Below are 20980 nucleotides of genomic sequence, written 5' to 3'. Positions count from 1 at the left end.
TATGAGTGCAGAACCAGGTTTATTACCCTGCAAAGGGGATGTGTCATGGGAGAACTCACAAAGCTAATAAAGGCATTAGTCTGCGGAAAACAATCTTGTAATTGACTATAGCAAAGTATCATCTTACTGGCTGGGTTCACACACAGTATATTTCAGTCAGTATTTGGTCAGTATTTTGCAACCTCAACCAGGAGTGGATTGAAAACACAGAAAGGATCTGTTCACACAATGGTGAAATTGAGTGGATGGCCGCCATATAACAGTAAATAACGGCCATTATTTCAATATAACAGCCGTTGTTTTAAAATAGCAGCAAATACTTGCCATTAAAGGGGTACTCCAGTGGGGGGGCATTTTTTCCCTGGGACCGGGGAGGAGGTGGCTGAGGGAAACGACGTCCACTCACCTCCCCGGTTCCAGCGGCGGGTGCCGCATCGCGGCGCTCCGGTCCCCAGTTCCCGGCCGCTTCCTGGTGTCTGACGCGGGCCCGAGACGATAAGTCTCAGGTCCGCTCAGCCAGTCAGTGGCAGAGGCGGGATCTGAGGGGACTTGAAACGGATCCCGCCTCCGTCACTGACTGGCTGAACGGACCTGAGACGTCACGTCTCGGTCCCGCGTCAGACACCAGGAAGCAGCCGGGAACTGAGGACCAGAGCGCCGCGATGCGGGACCCGCCGCTGGAACCGGGGAGGTGAGTGGACGTTGTTTCCCTCAGCCACCTCCTCCCTGGTCCCAGGAAAAAAATGCCTCCCCGCTGGAGTACCCCTTTAAATGATGGCCATCCACTCAATTTCAACAGTGTAAGAACAGAGCCTTTCTGTGTTTTCAATCCACTCCTGGTTTTGGTTGCAATATAAGGACCACAATACTGACTGAAATATACTGTGTGTGAACCCAGCCTAAGGGTTCATATACACACCAGTATTTTATCACTATTGTTCATGTGTACATATTAATTCTGTCTTTGGGGTCCACACTTGGTTTTTGCTTAAATACGAGTCACTGTCGTATTTTTTTTTTTTGCAGAAATCAATAGTCCAGGCGATTTTAAGAAACTTTGTAATAGGGTTTATTAGCCAAATCTGCCATTATCTGCATGTAAAAAGCCTTTTCCCAGGTCCCCCCCTCCTTCCTCTTTTTCATCCACTCTGAAAAATCTGAAAATTGTGACTTGTTGCAGGAGACGTACCCTGTCTGTTCTAGGGAGAGGGGAGGGGGGAGGAGGAAGGAGGGAGTTAGCCGGCAGCAGAAAGCAGATAACAGAGGATTACAGGCACGGAGCTGGGTGACAGCTGTAATCTGAGCTCAGACAGGTCACTGGTGACTGTCACAGGAGATATCCTGTGAGGGATTTGTAGATTAACTCTTTGTTGTCCTGTTTTGGTCTTTTCTTTAGCTCTCTCCATAGGAGAACAATGAAGACAGGGGGGAGAGCTTCAAACTGCTTTTTTATGATAAAAATACATTTTTCGGATAATAAACCCAATTACAAAGTTTCTTAAAATCGCCTGGACTATTGATTTCTGCAAAAAAAAAATTCACGACAGTGACACTTTAAAGTGTTTTTCGCTTAAAGTAACAACAAGTAAAAACTTTTGCTATGTCGTCCATGTCACCATCAGTCCTGAAATTCACTATGATTGTAAGTCATAGCTTGGTGAAGCACATGGTTAAAAGTTTTACTCCCGGGCTAACTACCAAGTTGTATTGATTAAAGGAGATGTGCTCCATAGACTTAAAATGGAGCCTATCTTCTGTAAGATTGAGTCAGATTGGGCAGGTAGTCGGGGAGTGAAGCTTGCGGCTGTTCGCTTAACCCAGCTATAACTAATGATCGTAGTAGGTATCAGGATTTAGCTCTGAGTAATGGTTTAGTGCACAGTCAGGGCACTGTTATAGCTGTTGCTTAGAAATAAGAGGTCGGATTTGGGAAGATCTGGGTTCTTAACCTGATGAGCCCGCCCATTGGGCACTAAACCCGATAAGCCTGCCCACTGGGCACTAAACCTGATGAGCCCGCCCATTGGGCACTAAACCCGATGAGCCTGCCCACTGGGCACTAAACCTGATGAGCCCGCCCATTGGGCACTAAACCCAATGAGTCTGCCCACTGGGCACTAAACCTGATGAGCCCGCCCATTGGGCACTAAACCCGATGAGTCTGCCCACTGGGCACTAAACCTGATGTGCCCGCCCATTGGGCACTAAACCTGATGAGCCTGCCCACTGGGCACTAAACCTGATGAGCCTGCTCACTGGGCACTAAACCTGATGAGCCTGCCCAGTGTGCACTAAAACTAATGAGCCTACCCACTGTGTACTACACCTGATGATCCTGCCCTCTGTGCACTAAACCTAATGAGCCTGCCCACTGTGTACTACACCTGATGATCCTGCCCTCTGTGCACTAAACCTAATGAGCCTGCCCACTGGGCACTAAACCTGATGATCCTGCCCACTGGGCACTAAACCTAATGAGCCTGCCCACTGTGCACTACACCTGATGATCTTGCCCACTGGGCACTAAACCTGATGATCCTGCCCACTGGGCACTAAACCTAATGAGCCTGCCCACTGTGCACTACACCTGATGATCTTGCCCACTGGGCACTAAACCTGATGATCCTGCCCACTGGGCACTAAACCTAAGGAGCCTGCCCACTGTGCACTATACCTGATGATCTTGCCCACTGCACTAAACCTGATGATCCTGCCCACTGGGCACTAAACCTGATGATCCTGCCCACTGGGCACTAAACCTGATAAACCTACTTAGGAATGATTTGAAAAAACTTGGCTTCCAAATTCCCAAGATGTCAGTCCTTTGGGTCACAAGCCTGATCCATGGAGGCCGCACCTCATATATTACAGGACTTTGCTGTTAACTAGTGTTAAGAAGATCTGTCAAAACGTTATCTGCTTTGGCAGCACAATGGGACCAACACAAGATTAAAGCCCCTATTCCATGGGCCAACGGAGAGGAGCAAATAAGCACTGTCAGCGCTCGTTTGCTCCTCGTTCCCCACTCGCTGCCGCCGATATTCCATGCGGCAGCAGCGAGCGGGTGAGTCCGGGGGGGGCCACAGGGAGGTGCAGGGGGGCTGCCTGGTGATCGCTAGATCGCCCGGGCAGCACATAGAGGATAGCAGTGGTCTTCTGCCGCCGCTCCTATTCCACAGAGCTGATAGTTACCCTCTATTCCACGGGACGATTATCGGCCGTAAAGGCCGATATCAGCTGAATACGTCTGATAATCGTTCCGTGGAATAGGGCCTTAAGTTTCCATGTTATAGCTGATCAATGAGACAACGTGTGACTTTCTGATTGACATAACTTGTATAGACTCACAAACTAATGCACACTGTTGTGCTATTGGAAAGTTTGCCTCATTGTGTCTATATATACTGGCAGAGTATACAGAGAACAACTTGTTATATATAGGACATGAAGACTTTTCCTTGATATAGGATGCTGAAAGGCCTAAAAATTATACTGCCAGCTCAGTGCCGCTACAAATCTTCTGATGTATTACCGTGGCTGATAAAATAATAATATATTTTTTTCTTGCTGTTCCTATTAGCAACCAAACTACTGGAGCTTTAAGGTCAGTATATTCCCTCTTACACCCTGGGTGTTTCATGTGCTGTTTACTGTGTGTTTTGTCGTCCTGTTTGTGGTTGCCCATGGAACAGCCGAAGATATCCCTGACCATTATCTTCCTGCTTTTTGCAGTCCCCTTTGAGGTTGTATTTGTAATGCAATAGAGAAAGAGAGTGGACGATCATGTTAAAAGTCATGAGTAATGTTAAAAAAAATGGCTACGTAGCTAAACAAAGTATACCAAAGAAAATACAATATTGTAGATAGAATGCATATATAATTCTATGGATGGGTAGGATTGACAGCACGGAAGTAACGTGCTAAAACCTATTGCTTGTTCTCCTGATTGGTGGGGGGGTCTCAGCGGAGAGACCCCAGTCAAACAAAACTTTTGACATGTTCCATAAAGGTATACTTTTAGGTCACCCAATAGTGGTGGGTGTCCCCCCTCCCATCCCCGTACGGGGGTCTATATAGGTTGTTCCTCCTCCCTGTTCTATCCCTCCTTCTGGAGTTTCCCGCAATCCCTCTTTGGTTATAGGATTGTTCTTCCTCACTTGATGCTGGTTGTTTACAGTGTTCTATATATTCAGTTTTGTACAAATGTTTTTTTTCTCTTCTTTAGATTGATGTTTACATCTCAATTGAAACTCTTTGTTGAGCTAGTTTAGCTGTAATGAAGGCGGACTTGCGCGCCAGGAGTCTGCTGTAGGCTTATCACTTCTCGGGCTAATATGGATTTTTTTTGGCAGTGTGTGCTGAGTTTGTTTGGTTTGTTTGAGAGATGAGCGCGACTAGAGAATGCTTAAGACAGATCGCTTGGCATTTGACTACCAGAGGCTGAAGAAGTTTGATGCAGCGCTAGAGAGTCCAGGAAAACATGGATACAGCCATAGGCCATAGGCTGTATCTGTTTTTTCCCAAATCTCCTAGGGCTGTATCCAACTTCTTCAGCCACTTTTATTCAAATTCCGAACGAGCATGCTCAAGTCTCTTCAGTGGCTTGGAAAGTTTTGAGCATTTTTGCCCCTGACTGGTTCTTTTTCATAAGTATGTATAGAAGGACTCGGCACTCACCAGATGAATATGAGCTTATTTATTCAGTACAATGTGCATCACGTTATATCAAGTAGGTGTTTCGGCCAGACATGGCCTTCATCAGCTTGTTTAGCTTGCAAATGCGTACTGGATGTAACGTAATGCATATTTCACTAAATAAATAAGCTCATCTTCACCTGGTGAGTGCCGAGTTCCTTTTCTACATACTACTGGATCTCTCTACCTTGTGCACCACCAACCAGCGGAGTACCGTCTTCCTACTCTCTACACAGCTCTTTTCTATTGTCTCATTGTGGAGATGTTCTGAGTGTTGCTTCACCTTCACGGTACCATTTTTGCGAGACAAGTGACTCAGATGTGTTTAGACTGCAATGACTTTGAGTTGAGTTCTTGAAACCATTTGTTCAATGGAGATTGGAGTTCCTCCAAGTAATAGAGGTAATAATGCTGCATTATAGGAGTGAATCTAGAACGCTCATGTAGATATTAGTTTTCTTTCTATTTTGAAGTCTTTTTCTGTTTATAGAGGTAAAAAAAAAAACCCTAATGGATCCACAGCGAGTCTATGTCGCGGCACGAAAGATAGAATATTTTTTATAGTCTTTGAAAACCTGGATGAAATACATTCACTGCAGGACACATACAACGCAGCTACTTAATAGGGAGCGAGAGGCTTTAGTGCCTGTTTCCTGAAAGCCAAGCCATAATATAGGAGACCTCTGTAACCCGGCAGGTAGAAGGAGCACTGCATTGTATACATCCAGCTGATCAGTAAGAGAACTGTTTTTCCAGAAGTCTTGCTGGTTGCCGAGAAGCCGGTAAAGGTCAGGAGATGTTTGCCTGAGGAGGCGTGGGGGAAGCTGGAGTCCTCGTCTGTTGGGAACTGCCGGTGCTTAGTTACTGTAGGCGTAGGCAAAGTATCTCACTGCGCGCCTGCAAACATTTATTTACAGGACTAACAGATCTAAGATAGCATGGTGATTCTTTTAGTAGTTTGTTATAAGTTTGGGTTTGCAATCTGCATTTGACTCCCGATGGCTGGAGAAGATAGATGCACTCCTAGGGCTCTGTCCATCTTCTCCAACCAAATGCAGATTGTTCAGGGTTTCGCAACCCTGAATTTACTATAGTTTCACTCATCTCTACTAAAAACAAAGCACTTATTTTCTAAAGATCCTTTTAAAGACGAATGTGATATTGATTCTTCTCACAGATTCCACACGGAAAAACCACAAATTGGCCCAATTGAATTAATTACAAAGGGACTAAGGCTCCTGCAGATCCACCGCCACGTCTGCGATAGAAATCAATGTCATAGCCTCAGTTTTCTGCCTTGTAAACACACGTTTACCATAGACAAATACTGAACATGTGAATGTACCGTTGGAGTACCGGTGTTCTTTCATGTGACATAAGGCATACAGGCTTGGCTCTACTATAGTAATCTCAGCAGCCCTTATGGCTACACAACTATAAGATGGCTATAAACATATTACACTGCAGTCCAGAGATTGTTCACGTTCGCCACTTTCTCTATCACAGACGTAGCACTAGAACCAATATCATAGCGAGACAATAAATGTACATGTAAGTTATTGGTGAGTTGGGAATAACTCCAAACCTGGAGGAAAACCCATACAGACTAAGGGTACTATTACACCGGCCAGTGGCGGCCCGATCAATATTGTAAACGACTACCGACCTGCTAGATCGGCACTCGATTACAGTGCTTATTACACGGCCCCATAATCGTTTAGCAAGGGCTACACGGACATTGTTAGAGATGTCCGTGCAGCCCTTGCCCAAACAGCTAGTACATTACCTATCCACACTCCTGGTCTTCTCCTTCCCTCTGCTTGCTTCCCGGTCCTGGAACTGCAGCTTCAGAGCAGCCTGTCTGATTTGACAGCCCCCTCAGCCAACCACTAACTGAGATTGCTGCAGCCAGTGATTGGACGCATACAGAGAGCAGGAGAAGACCGGGAGTGTGGACAATGTATTCACCGTTTGTTTAATTGTCAGCCATCAGCTGCACGTTACTATTACACGTAGCGATGCTACGTTTGATGATGATTTTAGGTCTGGACCTAAAGAAACGATCAGCCGATGCTCATTGTCTGAATTGGGTCAACTCGGCCAGTTATCACTCCGTGTAATAGGGCCCTAAGGGGCCACTCACATGTCCACAAAATACTGTCCATACACATACAGTATTCTGCAGACCAGATCTTGGAGCTCTGAAACTGTGTCAGTACAGTAGAGCTGTCTTGGTCCGGTCCACAGAATACTGTCCGTGCATGGAACACTACATTCTAGACAGTGACCTGTGCCGCAATTGCAAGTTCCTACTAGGACCTGTCTTTTTTTGTGGCAAAGATTACTGCCTATTCACACATACAAAAATTGTGGATATGTGAATAGACGCATAGAAACCTATTCGACCTAATTTGTCTGTAATTACGGACAAATTTTGTGGATGTGTGAATAATGCCTAAGGGTGGTGTTACATAGGCAGATTGCCGCCCGCTGCAAGCACTGATCAAGTAGTTTAGTGCTCGCTTAAGGACACTATTACATGGCTCGACTATTTTGTTGGCTTCACAAGTAACCACCGAATCATTCACTCCGGCCTTCACTTCAGTTATTGTCAGCTATACATGCCCTATTACACAGTGTTTGCTGCCCCAGCCCTATATCTGGCCGACTGTTTCCGGAACCTCTCGATTCACATTACCCATTCATCATTGTCGGTGAGAATTTTCTATTCACTTGTATGTAAAACATTTATGATATTTTCATATCAAACCTAGTGGAAAACTACTTTGCTTTCCTCCGTGTCTTCTGGGCCCCTCCTCGATCTCAGCCTACGTGCAGACATTTCCATGATATACCCACATAGAAAGACGTTTCACAACTCAAAGACAACGTCTCATCCTGTCTGCTGTCATTCCCATAGAGGGTAATTGTGACTATGAGGGAGCAAGCAGTCTCTAATCTATCAGACAGTCTCTCCCGTCTCCAGTGCCAATGACCTTATAATGCTCAATGTACTGTCACTAATCTCCGTCAGAACAATTTCATTAGGCCGACTCTATGGGGCTGAGTTCTCATTCCTCACTCAGCCGAGTCTTTGCATCCTGACAGATCTGCTATTCATCTTGGGGTTCTTTTAGTCATTTTTAACATCTCCCCCTTTTTCTCACTTTCTACATTTTTCACCTATGATGGCAGCAGCGGAATAAGACCCATCTGTATTATGTTACTGTACAGTCATGGTCCCTTTCAGGGATTAAAGAGCCCCCTATACAGTGTAACAAGATAAAGACTTTATCCTATTTTCCTGGTGCCTGTTTCTCCGCTGTCGGTCTAAGCGCTGTGTAATTCTTTGATTTAACCTTGCTATCTTTTTTTTTTATTTTTTACCAACTAATTGTTTTTGCTTACTACTACTTCTAAATGGCTCAGCATATTACAGCCCATACTTCCCTTTCCGGTCTTTGTACACTGATAGAAATACATTGCCAGTGTTAGGCCATGTTCACACAATGTGAAACACCGGCCATTCTGTGATCCAGCTGGTACTGCAGTACCGGCCAGATGATCTTCATTTGTGCTGAATTGGGACGCGGGCGCATCGGTGTGCGCCAGCATCCCAATTCAATGTTGCACACAATGGAGAGTGCGGCAGGAGCCGCACTCTCCATTGTGTGACCTGTCAGGGATGTGCGGTCGCGACATGTCAGTTTTTTGTACAGCTGCTAGAGATCCTGGACGGAGTGTATACTATGTGTATACACTCTGTCCAGGATTCCCTCTAAGGGCCCTATTACACGGAACGATAATTGGCCGAATCGGCCCTATCCGGACGATTATTGCTCCGTGTAATAAACGCAACGATCAGCCGATGAAAACGATTATCAGCTCATCGTTGATGTAGGTTTGGACCTATAATTGTTGGGCGCCGAGCATGCATCACTACGTGTAAAAGCGGTGCGCTGCTGGCGATTTCCAAACTGAATACATTACCTATGCATGTTGCAGGGCTCCTCTTGCGCTCTGCCTCTCCCCGGGATCCGTGTACTCCAGCTTCAGAGTGGCGTGTCTGAGCTGACAGGCCGCTCAGCCAATCACTGGCCGGGACCAAAGCAGCCAGTGATTGGCCGAGCAGCCTGTCAGCTAAGACAGGCCGCTCTGGAGTGGCAGCGCACGGGACCGGGGAGAAGCAGAGCGCAAGAGAAGCCCTGGAGCATTCATGGGTAATGTCTACTGTTTAGGCAAGGGCTGCAAGGACATCGGTAATGATTAAATGATTATCAGGCCATATAATGCTACGTTTACACGGAGCAATAATTCGCCCAATTGATCGTTTAACGATTTTGAAGCAACGATTTTGTTTTTATAACGAACAGCGTTTAGACACATAAATTGTTAGAAAAATCGTTATTGCGATCATTTTTAAGATCTCTTAAGCTCATCTCACACATAGGGTGAATCTTTGAAAGACAGTTTACACGAAGCGATCTGCGAATTTTTAGCCAACGACGAATTTGAGAACATGTTGAAAGATCACAATGAACGATTTCTCGTTCGTCGATTGATTGTTCGCTGTGTGTACACTAACTGATTATCGCTCAAATGTGATCGTTATTGCTAAAATTCCAACGATAATCGACCCTAACTGCAGTGCACGTAAGCAGGGCCGGGACAAGGAGTTTTGGTGCCCTAGGCAGAGAAGGCAAATGGCGCCCCCCCCCCTCCCCACACACACAGGAGCATGCTGGGAGCTGTAGTTCTACCTTAGTCACACAGGTCATGCTGGGGGCTGTAGTTCTACCTCTGCCACACAGGAACATGCTGGGAGTTGTTGTCCAACCTCAGCCACACAGCTCATGCTGGGAGTTGTTGTCCTACCTCAGCCACACAGGTCATGCTGGGAGTTGTTGTCCTACCTCAGCCACACAGGTCATGCTGGGAGTTGTTGTCCTTCCTCAGCCACACAGGTCATGCTGGGACTTGTTGTCCTACCTCAGCCACACAGGTCATGCTGGGAGTTGTTGTCCTACCTCAGCCACACAGGTCATGCTGGGAGTTGTCCTACCTCAGCCACACAGGTCATGCTGGGAGTTGTTGTCCTACCTCAGCCACACAGGTCATGCTGGGTCTTGTTGTCCTACCTCAGCCACACAGGTCATGCTGGGAGTTGTTGTCCTACCTCAGCCACACAGGTCATGCTGGGAGTTGTCCTACCTCAGCCACACAGGTCATGCTGGGAGTTGTTGTCCTACCTCAGCCACACAGGTCATGCTGGTTCTTGTTGTCCTACCTCAGCCACACAGGTCATGCTGGGAGTTGTTGTCCTACCTCAGCCACACAGGTCATGCTGGGAGTTGTTGTCCTTCCTCAGCCACACAGGTCATGCTGGGACTTGTTGTCCTACCTCAGCCACACAGGTCATGCTGGGAGTTGTTGTCCTACCTCAGCCACACAGGTCATGCTGGGAGTTGTCCTACCTCAGCCACACAGGTCATGCTGGGTCTTGTTGTCCTACCTCAGCCACACAGGTCATGCTGGGAGTTGTCCTACCTCAGCCACACAGGTCATGCTGGGAGTTGTTGTCCTACCTCAGCCACACAGGTCATGCTGGGTCTTGTTGTCCTACCTCAGCCACACAGGTCATGCTGGGAGTTGTTGTCCTACCTCAGCCACACAGGTCATGCTGGGAGTTGTCCTACCTCAGCCACACAGGTCATGCTGGGAGTTGTTGTCCTACCTCAGCCACACAGGTCATGCTGGTTCTTGTTGTCCTACCTCAGCCACACAGGTCATGCTGGGAGTTGTTGTCCTACCTCAGCCACACAGGTCATGCTGGGAGTTGTTGTCCTACCTCAGCCACACAGGTCATGCTGGGAGTTGTCCTACCTCAGCCACACAGGTCATGCTGGGAGTTGTCCTACCTCAGGCACACAGGTCATACTGGGAGTTGTTGTTCTACTCAGGCACACAGGTCATGCTGGGTCTTGTTGTCCTACCTCAGGCACACAGGTCATGCTGGGTCTTGTTGTCCTACCTAAGCCACACAGGTCATGCTGGGAGTTGTTGTCCTACCTCAGCCACACAGGTCATGCTGGGAGTTGTTTTCCTACCTCAGCCACACAGGTCATGCTGGGAGTTGTTGTCCTACCTCAGCCACACAGGTCATGCTGGGAGTTCTTGTCCTACCTCAGCCACACAGATCATGCTGGGAGTTGTTGTTCTACCTCAGCCACACAGGTCATGCTGGGAGTTGTTGTCCTACCTCAGCCACACAGGTCATGCTGGGAGTTTTCCTACCTCAGTCACACAGGTCATGCTGGGAGTTGTTGATCTCAGTCACACAGGTCATGCTGGGAGTTGTTGTCCTACCTCAGTCATACAGGTCATGCTGGGAGTTGTGCCATCTCAGTCACACAGGTCATGCTGGGAGTTGTTGTCCTACCTCAGTCATACAGGTCATGCTGGGAGTTGTTGTCCTACCTCAGTCATACAGGTCATGCTGGGAGTTGTTGTCCTACCTCAGTCATACAGGTCATGCTGGGAGTTGTTGTCCTACCTCAGTCATACAGGTCATGCTGGGAGTTGTTGTCCTACCTCAGTCATACAGGTCATGCTGGGAGTTGTTGTCCTACCTCAGTCATACAGGTCATGCTGGGAGTTGTTGTCCTACCTCAGTCATACAGGTCATGCTGGGAGTTGTTGTCCTACCTCAGTCATACAGGTCATGCTGGGAGTTGTTGTCCTACCTCAGTCATACAGGTCATGCTGGGAGTTGTTGTCCTACCTCAGTCACAAATTCCACTAACACACACACACACACACACACACACACACACACACACAGTCTATTAGTGTACACACACACACACTTCATTAGTACACAAATACTCACCCACCCACACAGCAGTAGCAGTGGAGGAGGACACTGAGGATGTTTCTGAGGATGCCGATCAGTCTCCTCATGGTTCTCTGTCGGTAGGGGGGCGGGGGTTGGGGCATCTGCCATTACACTTGTCCCTGCACTTCTCCCCTCTCCTGATTGGCTCCAGAGGTCATGTGACATTAATTAGAAGCTTTTCTTCTGCTCCGGAGCCAAGCAGAAGAGGAGGAGCAGCGCAGGTCCTGCCATTGCGGAGCTGGAGCAGAGTGGAGAAGGGATGCTGCTGTGTGAGGTCAGGTGGGGGGATTTTTACGTGAAGCTACATTGCGCCCCCTGTAATTCACCAGGAGATGGCGCCCTAGGCCATCGCCTACCCTGGCCTACCCTTTGTCCCGGCCCTGCACGTAAGTTGTGTATTAATCACGCCCATTGCAAATCCTGAACATGGCCTAAGGGTGCAAACAGTAATTCCCTAAGAAAAGACTAGAATCATTCTATATTCGGATAACAATTCCCCTACGCAGTATACTTCATATACTTAACCAGCCATAATGGACTCTTAACCAGCAACTAGTGTATATTAAAAGGTTTTTCAGGACCAGGATATTGATGGCCGATCCTTAGGATTGTTTACCGGGATTACGACTGATTATCTTCAATGTTTACCAAGCACAGTGTTGTACTTTTAGTAGGGGATGTGCCTGGTAGAGCAGCTTAGTCCCAGTCACATGAATGCAGTGATACGCAATACTAGACACAGCCACTTTAAGGCTAAGTTCCCACAACGTATCTTTTATATTAAACACGGGCGTAGATGCAAATTGCAACAATAACCGTGATTAATACAAAAGATACATTGCATAGAAGTCAGAGGGAATCCAACCCGCCGCACAAAAAACAGACATGTCAGTTTTGTGCTGCCTCTATTCATTGAATAGCAGCCGCACAGACTTGTTAGTTTACACAATGTAAAGTGCAGCTCCGGCCGCACTTTCCATTTTGTGCTATGGTGAGTTGGGATGTGGGTGCAGTACCAGCCGGGATGAACTTCACTGACACGACCGGGTCACAGAACGGCCAGTGTCATATTCTGTGTGAACCTGGCCTAAAACTATAGAACTTGTCAGGAATTGGACTTGCGCTGTTCTGATATTGACAGCCTATTCAGCGATAATCTAGTCCTGATATATAAAAACAAAACAATGTAAGGTACACTAGTCACAAAAAACTTAGGGATATTTGGCTTATATGGAAAATGTAAAAAGTTCCCAATCCAGTGCTATTATATCATATGGTATTTAAGTTGAAGCAGCAATGGCATCCCACTCTTCTTCAGGTCATTGAGGTTCTGGGGTACACAGTTACGAGTCTCTACACGGCCACTTGGCTAATCCCATAGGTTTTCTATGGGATTCAGGTCTGGAGAAAGTGTAGGCCGCTCCATTTGAGGTCCCACAATCTCTAGCAGCTGTTCCCTAATGATACTGTGACCTTGATGAGCTGGAGCATTGTTGTCCATGAAGATGACATTAGGCCTGTTGTAGAAACATAAAAGGCTGTCGGCAGAAAAAGACCACTTACTCCATCTAGTCCACCCTTTTTAATATTTCCCCTCTTATTATGTTAGGATAGATATATGTTTATAGATATATAGATAGATATATGTTTTTCGTGTGTTCAGTTTTTTTTTCCAAAAACACTTTCCTCTTTCTATTATTTAGCCCTTTAACATATTTAAAGGTTTCAATCATGTCCCTTTCCCTTCTTTCATCTAGACTATACAGATGCCCTAAAATATAACTATGTTAGTTAAGATGAGAATACCCCTTTTCACTTTTTAAAACATTTTTCGATCAGCAAGATCAGCGTTCATTTGTAGTGCCTTTACACAGCACAACCAATCAGGTGGCCGTACTGCATGAACAATCATTGTATCGTACGTGCAGCCCTGAAAACTGACAGCACAGATATGTATAGTGTATGTCTATGCTGTCAGTTTACAGATCACAAGCAGCAGTGTATACTTACCATCCGGGCTGCTTGTGATCCAGGTCTACAGTCTTCCCGCTGCTGACTGTACTTTTAGGCCTGCCTCCTCCAACTGTCAATTATTCTAGAGGAGAAGGGGCCTGAAGGTACAGCAGTGGCTGTAAGACTGAAGACCCGGATGCTGGATCACAAGCAGTGTGGATGGTAAGTATATACTGCTGTGTGCGAACTGGAAACTGACAGCACAGATATATACATATCTGTGTCAGTGGGAGAAAGTGGGTTGATTGGCTCCGGATATAGATAACAACCATAGATGTAGACCATGGGTGTCCAAACTGCGGCCCTCCAGCTGTTGCAAAACCACAATTCCAATCATGCTCAGACAGCTAAAGCTTTGGATTTGGCTGTCCAGGCATGATGGGAATTGTGGTTTGCAGCAGCTGGAGAGCTGCAGTTTGGAGGCCCATGATGTAGACAATGTAGCAGACTGTATAGCGTAGAAGGTGCAACAGTAAAAAATCAATAGTATGACTTGTGTGATGACAAGAAGCACTGTGCACTCAACCGCAGCAACACCAGGATTAAAGAACAAAGGGTAAAGAGCTCAGCCACTTGCTTTTCGCACCACAATAGGTGGGTGTCTGAACACCCGCACCCCGACCAGTGGAAACCTTTCATGTCCATGTGATATGGTAAAGAGAAAAAAATCCAATAGTATCCAATTGTAGAAAATCTTCAAAACCTTTATTAAGTGGCCAAGCACATGCTATTTTTGGACCCATCGGCATTGTACATGGCCACCTAATAAAGGTTTTGAAGATCATCTACAAGTTGGATATTGTTGGATCTTTTTCTCTGTATCATATGGAACCAATTTGTTTGAGATTGATGGACTTGTGCCGAGTGTTCACCCTATTGCCTCCTACCGTGCTGTTCAATCCTTACACGTCTGTGATCTCAAAAAATTTTTTGAAACTGACAGCATCCCTTTAATTTTATATGTGCACCATTCAGCTTCCCTTCCTACAAAAGATAAAAAGAGCTACGGTAATCTTCCATCAGCAACCGCTTTAATCGCCGATACCTAGACTAATCCGTTCTCACCATCCCCCCTCCCCTTAAACGCGTTCTCCGACAATTCCGATAGATAAGTATTGTTCCCCATTATTCTTCCATGGACCAGCTAAGCTGTAAATAACATCCTCTGGTATCCACGAATCATTATTCTACACGACGGTTGGCTGTTGCACAATTAATCTTGCTTACATTACGTTTCCCATAGCGCGGCTCTTGCATCTGCCTTGCTGCACACACCTGATTGATTGTCAGACCTACCATGATATATCTGCATTTTTATAAAGGTTGCCGGGCTCCTCCCGTGCAGTTAATATCTGTTTTCTGTGGCAATGGGGAACATTAATTTAACAGACTCCCTTTTTTTCTGCTGTACAGAGTGTAAGTGTAATTTATTGAGCGGAAACATATGGTAAATTTGGGGTTGATCTGGTCTGTTTCTCCGCTCGAGCAGATGAGACGGAGCCTCTGATTCCCCGACGAGTGGATGTGATTCACTGCTGCTACTGGTATCTACCCAAGTGGCAACTTACCAGCATTGATATGTGCACCCACAACGGGGAGGCTGATATCACTAAAACATTCACAGTAAAAATTAGAAAAAATGCCATAACATATAAAGATATGTTCTCACGTTCAGGGTTTTTTTAATTGCGTTTTTGAATCCAACACCCAAAATAGTTTGTAAATGAAGAACAAGGGTTTCCAGGTTAAACATGGGGCACAAAAAGAGTGAATAAAGTAAAAAAAGAGAATACTCTCTCCCTGCTCACTACCGATCCCACGTTGTCGCAGCTTCAGGACTACGCTGCGGTACTCATTGATTTCTATGGCCTATTTTGAAAACAGATCCGTGTGTGGCCACCAATTTGTTCTTTAAAAGAGTAGGACCGGCACTTATACGGTGTGTTTTTCAATTGGGGCTCCATAGACGTCATCCCCTTCAGAAGTGCACTGTCCGTGATTGCAAGCGGCACATCCGCAGCCTGTCTGCAATCTTGGACCGTACGTTACGGTCTTGACTGTGTGGCTGAAGCCTAAGAGTGGGACGATCAGTTTTCCAGAGACATCAGTTTTCAAAGAAAGTGGTATTCCTTATGAAAAATAATTATTCTAGAGCATTTTTTTTTAAAGGGGTACTCTGAGGAGAAAAAAAATCCTTTTAAATTAACTGGTTTCAGAAAGTTATGTAGATTTGCAATTTCCTGCTATACAAAAGAGCATTCCGGAATTTCTTTTATCTGTTTCCCCGCTGTGCACTGGCATGTATACTCACCATCGATGATTTGTATCCTGCTGCGCTGTTCAAATCCTGCGCGAGTTCACGTCACCGCTCTTCTGACCCCTCTTCTGTCTCCATTTTGATTGAAGGCCAAACGTCACTCTCTTCCATAAAGAATGCATAAAGCGCGTAACTTCCGGCCTTCAATCGGCATGGAGACAGAAGAGGGGTCAGAAGAGCAGTGACGTGAATGTGCGGGATTTGATCGGCGCCACAGGACAGGATCGAAGCCACGCTGTGGGACTACGATCATTGCTGTTAAGCCCACGCAGTGGGGGTGCAGATAAAAAAATTTCTGGAATGCTTCTTAAGAAATCTCAAGTCTTCCCATTCTTATCAGCTGCTGTATGTCCTGCAGGAAGTGATGTATTCTTTATGGAGATTTGCTGCTTCTATGCACAGTTCCTGACATGGACAGAGATGGCAGCAGAGAGCACTGTGTCAGACTGGAAAGAATCCACCACTTCCCACAGGACATACAGCAGCTGATAAGTACTGGAAGACCTGAGATTATAAGTAATAAGTAAATTACAAATCTATATAACTTCCTGAAAGCAATTGTAGCCATGTAGGAATAAATTGGTGTCTAACTCACAGGCCTCTAGCTGTTGCAAAACTACAATTCCCATCATGTTCCAGATAGCCATGTTAAAGGGGTTATCCAGCGCTACATAAACATGGCCACTTTCCCCCCTCTCTTGTCTTCAGTTCAGGTGCAGTTTGCAATTACGTTCCATTTACTTTAATGAAACTGAGTTTCAAAACCTCACCCAAACTGGAGACAACAGTAGGGGGAAGTGGCCATGTTTTTGTAGCGCTGGATAACCCCTTTAACCGCAAATCACACCTGAACTCGAGACAAGAGAGGGGAAAAAAGTGGGCATGTTTTTGTAGCACTGGATAACCCCTTTAAGCTTTGGCTGTCCAGGCATGATGGGAACTGTAGTTTTGAAAAAGCCGGAGGACTGTGAGTTTGACACCTGTGCTCTAGTGATAGAGGCAGATCCCTACCTTTTCTCACACTGTCCAATCGATGTCAGACTGTGCAGGGTCATACCCTATAGACAAAAGGAAAGGTAACACCCAATTGTCAATTTATTCATAAATTTCCAAGACGCATATAAGCGGATCATCACGACCCAGAAAACTCTAGAAATGCTATTTTATGTGGAATACTCATACGTACTGATGTAGAGGTGTCAGGAGAGATGACATATCCTGGAGTGAGTTACGATATCATTACCTGTATTATGAGACAAGCAGAGATGAGCCCAGCGGGGGGGAGGTGTATAGGAACATCTGTAGTGTCTCTGAATATAAAGTATAATCTCAGGCTGGTAACCAGCAATAAGACTGCCCTTCTGTCTTCCTTGACAAGCGCATGGCATAGTAATTACACACATTTTAATATCCACCTGTCAGGGAGTATAGAAAAATGTAACGTTAATATTATAGTCGGAGTGACAGCCAAATTACACCATCCACTCCGGCTAAGATCATGTAGAATAATGTAGAGTAAATCTGCTATACACTTTGCCCTCCCTGTCTGTCCTATACATGGTGCTATAGGACCCTGGAGTGTAGTGCTTTCTCTATTTATTACTCGTTACCTCTTTTATTACTAAACTGTGTCGTCTAAGACAAAGCTCCGTACTGTTTAAACGGAACCAGCCAAGGAGATTACAGCGTTTCCTGGTGATTAACTGGGTTATTTTGGGCTGTTCATGGATAACTGGGGATAGAAATACGGTTCGTAGATTTATACTATGCACGTCTTTTTAAAGATACCTTGTGATGGGTCATTTGAAAATAATAAAGCACACTTACCTCCCTGGCTCCCACGCTGCTGCCAGTATCTTATTGATCCTGCTGACTGCGGCTGGGTCTGGGGCCTGGTGTTGTGACGTTGCAGGTCCCCTTAGCCAATCAGAGGCTGCAACAGTGTTTTCGCCTCAGCCATATTGGCTAGGTGGGCCTGCAATGTCAAGGCCCCAGAACCCGGAAGCGGCCATACAGTAGGATGGATCAGTAAGATACTGGTGCCTAGTGGCAAATATGGCTCTTACTTCCTTATGCACATTTTCTATGTTTGGTGGAAAAAATGTTTCCAATTTGGAAAGTGCAATTTTCTCCTATTTATAGATAGGAATACCATTTTAAAGTCATAGTCTCATGGGCCGGCAGACTGTCCTGATGTCTTGTAGCCCCATTCCCAGCCAAAGATGTGACTTTGGTGTCTCTGAAATGGCAGAACCATCATAGATAGTCGTCATAGTGTCCCACAATTTTTGGGAAGCGTGAAGCTGACCGGGTTCCCTTTAACCACTGTTTCTATGGTCAGTGAATGAACTTTATATGCCCCTGCCTCTAGTTTATGGATAATTTGTTGGAGAAGATTAGACTGGCTAGCGCTGTGAATGCCATAACCATATTAACACAAAGCGGAGACTTTCTCAGAAATCATTAAGCATTTATAGAACTGTATGTTTGCAAAATACATCTGAAGGCAAAGTGTGAAAAGCCTCGGTAGGTACAAGAACCCACAATGGGCGTTAAGTGGTTTGCCACGTGTAGGTGACATTTATTCTTCCTCTGGGTAGCAGTCCATTAGACGTTCAGATAGTCGGGTAATTTTAGCTGCAATGTTCCGATAGTCCCTCTACAGTGTTTTTAACCCTCCTATAAAGCCATAGTAATGTGTTTCATCAGCTCCAGACGGCTTCATGCAAACATTGTGATTAAACCAGAGACTGGTATCTGACCCCTCTTAGCTGGGAGCGCTCTCTCAGACTGGTGGTAGACAATATAATTAAAAAGATAAAAAAAAAAAAAAGTTGTTCCAACTTGTTTATATTTTTTTTCCAATCTGTTTCTTAGATTTAAGTACAGTAGTAATCATGGCCGATTTCTAAGGTTCTTGCATAGTGCTGAGGGAATACCGGCCGGAGTGTACTCATATACTCACTCCTTAGCGGCATGTCAGCTTTGTGCTGTCGCTATTCAGTGAATAGCAGCCTCAAACCTGTCAGTGCACACATTGTGAGCAGCGGGGAATTCGGATGCAGGCGCGCACGGATGCGCCCACATCCGAATTCAGCGGCAGTAAAGATCATCTTTTGGGATGATCTTTTCTGACACCGGCCATTCCGTGACCCGGCCGGTTCACGTAACGGCCCGTGTCTTACGCCATGTGAGCATGGCCTAGGGTTGTATGTGTTGTATGCCGTCTAACTTTTTAAATATATAACTATGACCCACATGGGGATAATTAAAAAACACCTGTATGTACCTAAGAAAAGGCAAGAAGAAGAAGGCGGGGGGGGGGGGGGAGGGTGTTAAGGGAAGGGGGGGGAGTGGTGGGGGGAGCAGAAAGTCCAGCACTTGTATCAATGAACTGAGGATATCTCTCAGGTGCTCAGCCAGAGAGGCCCAAGACTGCCACTAAGGTCTCCCTTCAAATACCATGTGGTATAATGAAAAGGATAATCCAATTTTAGTCAAATGACCAAACTAATCCCCTCACGGTAAATCATATACAAAAACTAGAATAGCCAGAATAAACAGCTAAATGGGGAAAACACCAATAAAATATAACTTTTAATAATAATCTTTAAAATAAATAACACCCCACCCACATACAATACCACAGCCGTGGTCCTTATTATAAATCTTTTGCCAAACACCAATGTCCTGGTACTCTTTGGACTCAATTCACACTGAAACTATTAACAAGTGGATAGGAAGAAAGAATGGTACAATCTCACCCACTCCATGATCAGTCTCAGAGTTCCTTTCATCGGAGTCCAATACGATATGATGCAGGGGTACACAATCCTTCCGGGCAGTCAGGATAACTCACCCTAAAATGCCCCTACTTCGTATGTGTGTAATGTCTACCCCTACTCGCACAGGGTCTGTCGGGGCACTCGCCCTAATAAGGGCGACCCCTGCCCCGAGCTACCCCTTTGGGATACAATCCCTATATACACCCTATATCCACATCCCTAACATTGGTGTTTGGCAAAAGATTTATAATAAGGACCACGGCTGTGGTATTGTATGTGGGTGGGGTGTTATTTATTTTAAAGATTATTATTAAAAGTTATATTTTATTGGTGTTTTCCCCATTTAGCTGTTTATTCTGGCTATTCTAGTTTTTGTATAATGAAAAGGAGTCACGAGTTGGGTATCTCAGTCTCACTGTAATGTGATACAATGAAGGTCTTCCATTTAAGGAAGAATTTGGTGGTATTCTTTTCTTTATACCACTCGGCCTCTAGACGGTCCATTCCCAAGTTCGAGGCACTCCTAAATTCAATGCCACAGGTCAAGTTGTATATTTACAGAATGTTCATAGAATGTTCTATATAGGAATAAATACTATTATTATCAAACTGAAACTCTCTAGTTGGGGAACCTTCGGCCCTTCAGCTGTTGCAAAACTACAGATCCCATCATGCCTGGCATAAGAAATGTACTTTTCAACATCTGGCGGGTTAAAGGTTCCCCATCCTGGTATTAGAGATGAATGCTATATTTGAATCCCGGTAGCTGGAGAAGCTCTAGGCCTGCATCAATCTTCTCCAGCCACCGGGATTCAAATACCTGAACTTACTGTAAGGTCGCTCATCTCTACCTGGTATATTGGCACATGGCCAGTGTTGGACTGGGGTATCTGGGGCCCACCAGAGGGAATCATTCTGGAGGCCCACCAATGAAGAACCATTGAGAAACGCTTGTCAGTCAGTGTTAGTGTAGGCTCTAAAGCTGGGGCCCACCGGAGTATCCTCTGGTGGGCCAGTAGGACACTGGACATGGCAGATTTATTGTTGACATTTCAACATTCAAGGTCTATTCAGATAAACGAGAAATGGAAAAAGGTTTTCCAAACCCACCAGTTTCGGTAGGGCTGGCTGACTGTCTAATGTGTATGGGGCTTACCAACTCTGGTGTCGGAGAAGAGAAGCATCAGGCATGTGTCCTGGTGTCCTACGTCCCCCGGCAGCCTGGTCCTATATTTTTATAATTGGACAGTTATAAGTTTTTCTCACTTAACATGC

At 45.6% G+C, this 20980-nt stretch overlaps 1 protein-coding gene across 12 annotated transcripts in view; it reads left to right on the top strand.

The window, feature by feature from the left end:
* SRCIN1 (SRC kinase signaling inhibitor 1) overlaps positions 1-20980 on the top strand; it is a 165162-nt gene that overhangs the window by 85575 nt on the left and 58607 nt on the right. For 9 of the 12 annotated variants that reach the window (XM_069953482.1, XM_069953488.1, XM_069953478.1 and 6 more), the window contains one exon: positions 3581-3604. The exons of the other annotated variants lie outside the window; for them this stretch is intronic. In XM_069953482.1, the coding sequence (XP_069809583.1) occupies positions 3581-3604 (24 nt within the window). The remainder of the gene's footprint in view (positions 1-3580; positions 3605-20980) is intronic. 12 annotated transcript variants of the gene reach the window in all.

This window comes from Dendropsophus ebraccatus, chromosome 14 (genome assembly GCF_027789765.1).
Source record: "Dendropsophus ebraccatus isolate aDenEbr1 chromosome 14, aDenEbr1.pat, whole genome shotgun sequence".
Classification (NCBI taxonomy): domain Eukaryota; kingdom Metazoa; phylum Chordata; class Amphibia; order Anura; family Hylidae; genus Dendropsophus; species Dendropsophus ebraccatus.
Note: the sequence above shows the minus strand (reverse complement) of the source record. Positions and strands in the feature narration are given on the sequence as shown.